This window comes from Sparus aurata, unplaced genomic scaffold (genome assembly GCF_900880675.1).
Source record: "Sparus aurata unplaced genomic scaffold, fSpaAur1.1, whole genome shotgun sequence".
Classification (NCBI taxonomy): domain Eukaryota; kingdom Metazoa; phylum Chordata; class Actinopteri; order Spariformes; family Sparidae; genus Sparus; species Sparus aurata.
The window spans coordinates 24,619-33,124 of NW_022045190.1; the positions used below are offsets into that span (position 1 = coordinate 24,619).

The 8,506-nt window shown below is 43.6% G+C and overlaps 1 protein-coding gene across 4 annotated transcripts; it reads right to left on the reverse strand.

The window, feature by feature from the left end:
* Positions 1-2,059: 2,059 nt before the first annotated feature.
* Positions 2,060-6,260, reverse strand: LOC115578162 (uncharacterized). Of its 4 annotated transcripts, none has more exons than XM_030411013.1 (2): positions 6,060-6,260; positions 2,060-3,344 (listed from the first exon to the last, which is right to left on the reverse strand). In XM_030411013.1, the coding sequence occupies exon 2, from the start codon at positions 3,295-3,297 to the stop codon at positions 2,251-2,253; it is 1,047 nt and encodes a 348-aa protein (XP_030266873.1). In that variant the 5' UTR covers positions 3,298-3,344; positions 6,060-6,260; the 3' UTR covers positions 2,060-2,250. The 4 variants fall into 4 exon arrangements, with proteins under 4 accessions (XP_030266873.1, XP_030266872.1, XP_030266874.1 ...); XM_030411012.1 differs by having other exon boundaries at positions 5,934-6,260; XM_030411014.1 differs by lacking the exon at positions 6,060-6,260 and adding an exon at positions 4,040-4,842.
* Positions 6,261-8,506: the final 2,246 nt, after the last annotated feature.

Here is an 8,506-nt window from a genome sequence, read left to right on the forward strand (position 1 = left end):
TAAGACACACTTAAATAACTCAAATACCAAATAATGCAAACACAAACAGTACATGAACACAAGCAAAATGTAAGTCATACAATTTCACTATTAGATACTACTAGATATGTTGTTACGTTAAGTTACATTAAGAAGAATAGTTATGATTATGATTGAATTAGATCAGAGGACAGTATTGTGTGTATGGGACATTGATAATCCTTTCCTGGGGCAGCACCTGGTCTTCTCTTCACCTTTCTTTCCTTTTCTCCCCCTCTCGTCCTCTTCTTGCCTTACTATCTTCTTCCCAAAGGGAAACAGGGTTTGTTGTGCTCTCTTCATTATGTCTGAAGAAAGTAAACACACAACAACTCAGCTGAGTTGATAAAGTAACTTTAACAGTGCTGGGTAACATTGTATTACTGGCCTGGCCTCTGTTAGGATTAACATTATAAAAACTAGTTTTAGAGTTCTAGAAGAAACTGTGTTTGCTTGCCGGAGTCTTGCCGAGTATGTTTAAAACTATGTTTAAAAGTATGTTTAATAGCCTATAATTACTATTAAAACATCTAGTAGGTACTACAGTTGTCAAAAGTATCGAAACTCCAAAAAGTATCGATACTAAAATGTTGTGTCCAGATACGATACTCATTTTCAAAAGGATCGATACCAATACTTTTGCACTACCTCAGACCTGAAACTTGTTATCATAGTTGTTTTTTGTTATATATATTTAACGCGTGGTTCTGTTCATTGTTACAGAGGATATTTTTGCATTTTTCTTGTTAATCAAAATATGTCTTTTAAATTTTGGGGTCTTTTTTTTATCCTTGTGGTATCGAAAATGGTATCGAGTATCGAATATTTTTCTGAGTATCAGTATCGAGTTGAAAATTTTAGTATTGTGACAACCCTAGTAGGCACAGAAATCACTTAAGTAGTAGCAGCAGCAGCACTAGATACAGTCAAAGAACAGCATAACTGCAAAAAATGAGCAAGCATGGATTATAAATTAGCTAGCTAACATCAGTCAACATGATTTATCTTCCCTCTGCTTTCAGTGGCCACCCAATGATGGGCTCTTGTCAAGACAGCAGCATCACTACCTCTGAAACGACCATTTGTAGGCAGTTAACGTTAGCTAGTTATGTATCACTTGTGATGGTTGATCACTAACTTGGATGGCACTACTAGGCGTGATTATTACATGTAATAATTTGTGCTTCGTATCACTCACGTGAGCTTGTTGGCCTGCTTTGTATTTACATCAATGGACACCGTGTTTTAAAGTTTGAAATCGTATGTTTTATTAAAATACAAGCAACCTGGCCAGTTTATTCCAGGTACCAATTTTGCGATGTCTATCTTAGGAAGTAGAGAACACTTCAGACTACGAATCCTTACCGCTGAAGTACAGCTTGTCCAGAAGTTATTTTAACAGAGCGTTGTGAGAGTGGCGTAGGTCTTTCATGAATAGGGCGGTGCGTCAGGTGTGCGTCAGGTGTGCGTGAGGTGTGCGTCAGGTGTGCGTCAGGTGTGCATGAGGTGTGAGTGGGTGAGCGAGAGTGAGGGAGCGTGTGTGAGGCAGACAGTGAATGAATGAGAGAGAAAGGAGTAGCAGCAGTAACGACAGGAATAAGATGTACAGTATATGCTGCAGTTAGCTGTGAATAAACGTGACGGCACCTCAAAAGACAGCAATTATTTACCGACCAACGACATACCTGACAGGGGTTCACCCCGAAGGTAATCATAAACTTCGGCCCTGGAGGAAACATCTCACCTGCGCTTCTTGACCACGGTCCGGGAGCCGAACAGGAACGGTGTAACAAGAGTTTTTTCTTTTTTTTACCCACAAACCAGTGCAATGACCAAAGATGGTATATTTACGACAGGATAATCCACTCTGTAACCCAAGGTGATGATCAGACAGAGGAGCAGGTGGTTTCCGTACAAAATAAAGTTATTTGTCGGCAGTTATCACCTTCTTTTTTTTTTTTCCACTGAGAAAAAATACCGAGGACATGACCTCGGTGTCCTCAATGGTAGTGACAAAACAATGACAAAAGTCACAAGGAGCATGTGTCTAGGGGTATTTATTTACAAAAAGATATCAAACTGGGAATTTAAAGGAAATGAAGAATGTGAAAACATAACAAAAGCAGGAAAAACGGCAGGTGCAACAGTTGGCGTGGAGGCACCCCTGGGATGAGAGAGAGCCCGAACACTGCAGGAAGACCTGCTCTTATAGGTAGTGGCTCCACCCCATGATTAAGATTCATACCTGAAACACATTAGGGAGAGGCCGAGAACTAGAGCAGCTAAAAGAAAATACAAACAGGGAGAACTACACCACCCAGAGGAGGAAGAGGACATAACAACATTAAAGGAGCCTCTCTGATCAACCAGCTGCTGCAGGTTCCTTCTCACGTCGCTGAAGTAAGTCTGAGTCTCCAGCTTCTGCGTGAAGTACCTGCGATCATAATAAACCTCACAATATTGTTCAAAGGTCAAACAATATGACATCTCATAAGATTCTGAACAATCATCCACCATATAGAATTCCCATGGATTGTCCAGCAAATCAGAACCAATGGGGGCAAAACCAAGCTCCTTTTTGCACTTCCCTCTTATCAGCTCCCTGTGCTCCTTGAACAGCAGGTCCAGGTCGCTCAGGTAAGTAGAGATGAGTCTCTTTACAGTATCACGACTTTGAATCCCTCCCAGTCTCACCAGGTGAATCAGCACCTGGATGTGGAAGGCTGCCCCGTTCACCCAGGCCTTCAGAGCCTCGGGCCTCATGTGCCCGTCACTCACCATGGAGTCCTTCAGCCTGGTGATGGCGGCGCTCAGCTGGACCTCGATCCGTTCAATTTCGCCTACCAGCTTGGCTTTGTTCTTAATGTACATCACGCATCTCTTCAGACACTCGTTGATGTGAACCCTAACCTCAGAGGCCTTCTCCTCAGCAAACACACACCTCAGAGCCTCCTTTGCGCTCTCCTCAGGTGGACTGGAGGAGTTGCTGTCGATGATGATGGCGATGGCCAGCGCTCCGAGGCCCGCCAGTTCAGGAGCTGGAGTCAAGGCACCCAGCTGCTCAACCAGGCTCTTGACCCAGTCTGGAGCGCCGCCTCCTGTTTCCATTTTCCTCTTCTCGTAGTGTTGTGTCAGGTTGTCTGAGGACTCCAGACTGGTGAACATCTTGATGGTCTCGTTGATTCTCAGGTTTTGACCCTCACTGATATGACGCCCAAATTCTTCCATGTCTTTCCTCTCCATGTCCCTCCTCTCCTCTGCACTCAACCCGTTACCCATCTTCTTATTTTCCGGATCAGATCAAAGATGGAGGCTGGAGTTTGACACTGCAACACACAAAACATAATCCAGTGAACATTTTCAGACAAATGATCAGAGAACATTGTGGCTGCATGTGTTGAAGCTTCGCACAGCCACTATAGCGACTTCAACGAACAAATGAGTCACTGAGAGACTGAGGTTGGGCCTGATTGTCTGACGCGCTTGAAATACGTTTCAACTTTTTATTACCGAAAAAACAATGATCAACTCATGATAAAATGCACAAACTCAAAATCAAAGTAATCACAGTGATCAAAAGATAAATAGCGGTCAACAAAAATACGACAACCCAGCTCGCCCTCTCTCTCTCTCTCTGACAATGAGAAATGAACAGGTGCCTAAATTAACTAATAACCCCGCCCATATCCATGTGACCTGCAATCCCCTATTCAATATGACCATACAATAAAATATCATAACCAAAACACCAACCAAAAGATAACAGTGTCCCATCACCTTGTGTCTAATAGAAAACGCACCTACCAATTCATTCATGGCTCCTACAGCCACGGCATTAAAACCGCTGACAGGTTAAATGATCAACGTCAATCATCTCGTTAAAATGTTCTGCTGGAGGACCTTGAGTCCAGGTATTCATGTGGATGCTAGTGGACCAACACTGCCGAGACCAAATACCCCCCCCCCCCCATGGAAACAGCTGCCAAAGAACTTTGCTCCCTTCTCCCCTCTCACCTCTTACCTGAACCCTGGGATGGTTGGACCCCTCCGGTACCTGCTCTGCACAGAAACGCTCTCCAGGTTTCAGCAGCTAACTTCTGTAGCAGCAGTTAGCCCTTACATTAGCAACATAGCTACTGGTAGCTATCGTAAATCACTTCTGTACTGTCAATGGCCTCTGTTGTGGTTCTTGAAGGCTGCATCTGGATCCGGTCCGGAGGTGTTCGTTAAGAAGCTGCTGGTTATCAATAAGTTTCTTAGCAGTTGCTTAGCAACCAGTAAAGCTCTCTGTCCAGGGCTGCTGTGAGAGAACCAGCAAATATTTTCTTCTGACCCGTGACCCGGTTTCACTCAAATCCCTAAATCACACAATTTAAAGTTGTGTATTTTATCCAGTCGTCTGTGAGGATCCAGTCCCTGTAACACAGCTTATACATCCGTGGCAGCTGAAGAAACGCTTACTGGACAACTGTTTGATAAAATAACCCACTGAGTGCAGGACGAGTATCAACAACTTTAAAACGGCATTAAAAAAACCTTCACAACGCCACTGTTGTGCCCGATCCTGCTGAGATATGGAGCATGAACACTGAAACAGCAATTTTGGCTCATTAGGGAAGTCAAAGTTTGTCATACAATCAAATACAGAGAGCTGAAGCCCCGTCCCCTTCCTGTTCCCCTCGTGGACCTTATTGATCAAAGCTTTATCTGGTAGTGAAGAGAGATGATAAAGTATGGATCCTGTTGAACTGTGTCATCAATCACACACATGATGTTTGTCAATTTGTCATCAAACAAATGAAACTGATAACACGTCGTTATAAAGGAGTCCAGCCGGGCCCGGGTGCTTTGTGATCCGGCTGCTTGGCTTATTTTTTAAGGAAGCTGCAACAATCTGCACAGAGCAGATCGCGCCGGCAGGAAGTCAGAGACACAGGAACTGCATAGGACATCTGGTAAATCTTCAAAATAAAACACCCTGTGCAGAGTCACTTTTAAGATTTACCGTAGTTTTGTGCAGGGGCACTGTTACGCTAGCATCAAAATCTCTATCTTACATTGTTAAGAAGCAGCATGCAGGTAGTCGAGTGGTCAGAGCACATGCCACAAGGCAGCAGACCCTGGTTCAAATCCTGGCCAGCGGACCTTTGCTGCATGTCACATGCATTCTCTTTCTCGTTTCAAAAATCTATGCGTGAGGTGGGCGGAGGTGTCGATGGCCTGCACTGTTGTGCGACCCACAACGGCGAGTTTTAAAACCAGGAAACAGCTGATCACAGCAGTCAGTCCATCACTTCATCTGCGGACATTTAGATGAGCAACTGGACAGCCGCTGAGATCCAGGAGATGCTAGCGTCTCCTCGGTCTCTGTAGCTGTCTTCATTGTCTGCTTGTTGTTGTAGCAGCAAGCTAGGAACGGTCGCTACTTTCAAATTAAAAGCCCCTTCCTAAGAACCCAGTTCTAAACTCCAATGGGGTGCAATGTTAAGCTTTACTTGCTTTACGCATGTCACATGTTTACGCCTACCCCAGTTACAACTTTTAAGAAAAGAAGAAATATTACACCTCCCTTTTACAAAGACAAGGCGGAAGATTGCACCCTTTACATTGCAGCAAAGGTGCCACCTTTTCTATCTAAAAAGGGCTAGTAACTACAACAACTCAACAGTGAAGGAGAAAGAGACACACTTTACTGAGTTAACACAGAGTTAAAGATTTTTACTCTGAATCACGTCACATAATCATCTCGATCAACTGAGGGAACCGCCTACTGAAGAGCAGGACAGACAGGATGACAGACTGGAGGACAGACAGGATGACAGACTGGAGGACAGACAGGAGGACAGACAGGAGGACAGACTGGAGGCTGTCAGAGCAAATTCAGATGTGATTCAGAGCAAAAAACTTTAACTCACGTATGTTTGTCTCCTTCCAGTATTGTGTTGTTGAAGTGACTCGTGGACAACCGGCAGTGATGATGAAGGTGTTTATCTGCAGAGTGAGAAGCAACGATAGGTAAAGAGTAAAAAAGAGTTTCTGACCTGCTGCTGAAAGTTCTGCTGGAATAAAGTTGGCAAAGACGTCCTGACGTCTCTGAATAAAGTTGGTAGAGACGTCCTGACGTCTCTGAATAAAGTTGGTAGAGACGTCCTGTTGTCTCTGAATAAAGTTGGTAGAGACGTCCTGTTGTCTCTGAATAAAGTTGGTAGAGAAAGACAGACTGACTGTAAACTCTCTGTGTTCACTCTGACAGCTGACTGCAGCAGGCTGTCTCTTCACTGGACTTTATCCTGCCCCTCCATTCCTCTAAATCATGTGACTTCTTGTAAAGATGTAGTAGCAGATCAGAGTCCTGCACAGGTCATCATATCTTATCTTTATACACGCCTTCAGTCAACATACATTATATTGCCAAAAGTATTCACTCACCAATACAAATAATTGAAATCAGGTGTTCTAATCACTTTCATGGCCACAGGTGTATAAAGCAGCACCTCAGCATGCAGACTGTTTCTACAAACGTGTGAAAGAATGTGTCGCTCTCAGAAGCTCAGTGAATTCCAGCGTGATACTGTGATACGATGCCAGCTGTTCAACAAGTCCAGTCGTGAAGTTTCCTCGCTCCTAAATATTCCACAGTCAACTGTCAGCGGTATTATAACAAAGTGGAAGTGATTGGGAACGACAGCAACTCAGCCATGAGGTGGTCGGCCACGTAAAATGACGGAGCGGTGTCAGCGTCGATGCAGTGGTGTAAAGCAGCTCCACTGGATTCTAGAGCAGTGGAGACGCGTTTTCTGGAGTGATGAATCGAGCTTCTCCATCTGGCAATCTAAGTGACGAGTCTGGGTTTGGCAGTTGCCAGGAGAACGGTAGGCTACGTGTCTGACTGCATTGTGCCAAGTGTAAAGTTTGGTGGAGGGGGATTATGATGTGGGGTTGTTCTTCAGGAGCTGGGCTTGGCCCTTTAGTTCCAGTGAAAGGAACTCTGAATGCTTCAGCATACCAAGAGGTGTTGGACAATTCCATGTTCCCAACTCAGTGGTAACAGTTTGGGGATGGTCCTTCCTGTTCCAACATGACTGAGCACCAGTGCACAAAGCAGGTCCATAAAGACATGATGAGAGAGTTTGGTGTGGATGAGCTTGACTGGCCTGCACAGAGTCCTGACCTCAACCTGACAGAACACCTTTGGGATGAATTAGAGTGGAGACTGAGAGCCAGGCCTTCCTGTCCAACATCAGTGTGTGACCTCACAAATGTGTTTCTGGAAGAATGGTCAAAGATTCCCATAAACACTCCTAAACCTTGTGGAAAGCCTTCAGAAGAGTTGAAGCTGTTATAGCTGCAAAGGGACCGACGTCATATTAAACCCTCTGGATTAAGTATGGGGTGTCACTTAAGATCATATGTGAGTCAAAGCAGGTGAGTGAATACTTTTGGCAATATAGCGTATATCACTTCTATTTAGAACATCCAGTTCTACAGGTTCACGTCCTCTGATATGCTGCTCTGGTTACTATCAGTCACTCCTGCACACTCAGCAGTCCAGCTCCCACTTTATCATCGTTTTATAACGTTAACAACTTAATTGTCTCTGAAGGGAACGTTTGTCCTCAGAGCAGGTAGAACTTCACACACACAAGAACGCTTCTTGCAACAGTTATTTAACTTAATTATGAAATGGTGTGACTGAGGCCACGCCCCTCATTGTGACATATACATCAGGAACATTTTGAAGAATAGCTATAAATCTCAGCATTTCAATTTCACTGCATTTTGATCAATAATGGCCTTTGAGATAATATCAGTGGCAGCACATTGATGAAAACAGGATTCAAATTCTGACAGAAGACAACAAACAAATATGGCCAAATTTGACTTAAATATTTTAAAAGTTGGTGTGCAGGTGGTCAAGTGGTTAGAGCGCATGCCATAAATGCAGCCGACCCCGGTTCGATTCTGGTCGGAGGTCCTTTGCTGCATGTCACATCCCCCTCCTCTCCCATATTTCCTTTCTGTCTACTGCTTAATAAAGGTGTCTATGCCAAAATATATATATATATATTTTAAAAGTATTTAAACATATTTTTATGCTAAAAACAACTTAAGATGAGTAACACATTATTATAATAATAAATGGTTAACGGTAAATTTATAGTTAAGATTTAGTAATTGTAAGGCTGAAAACATCAGTTGCAGCTTCCTAATGGCGTCAAAATAATGTTTATGTCAGGCTTGGGCAAAGGACAGGACTCAGGTGCAGATTGGGAATGGTTTAGACAGGCTTTTATTCTGAAATTTCAGTTGTAACTTCTTCAGGATGAGTGATAACAGAACCAGCTATGAAATCTAAACCCCGTCTGCTCAGACAGAGGACTAACAACAAGAAACAAAACACAAGCACAAAACAAGGAACAGAAAGTCGCTCCCAAAGTAGGAAAAACAAAAGGCAATATCTACACTGATCTGAAATATCAAAATGTCT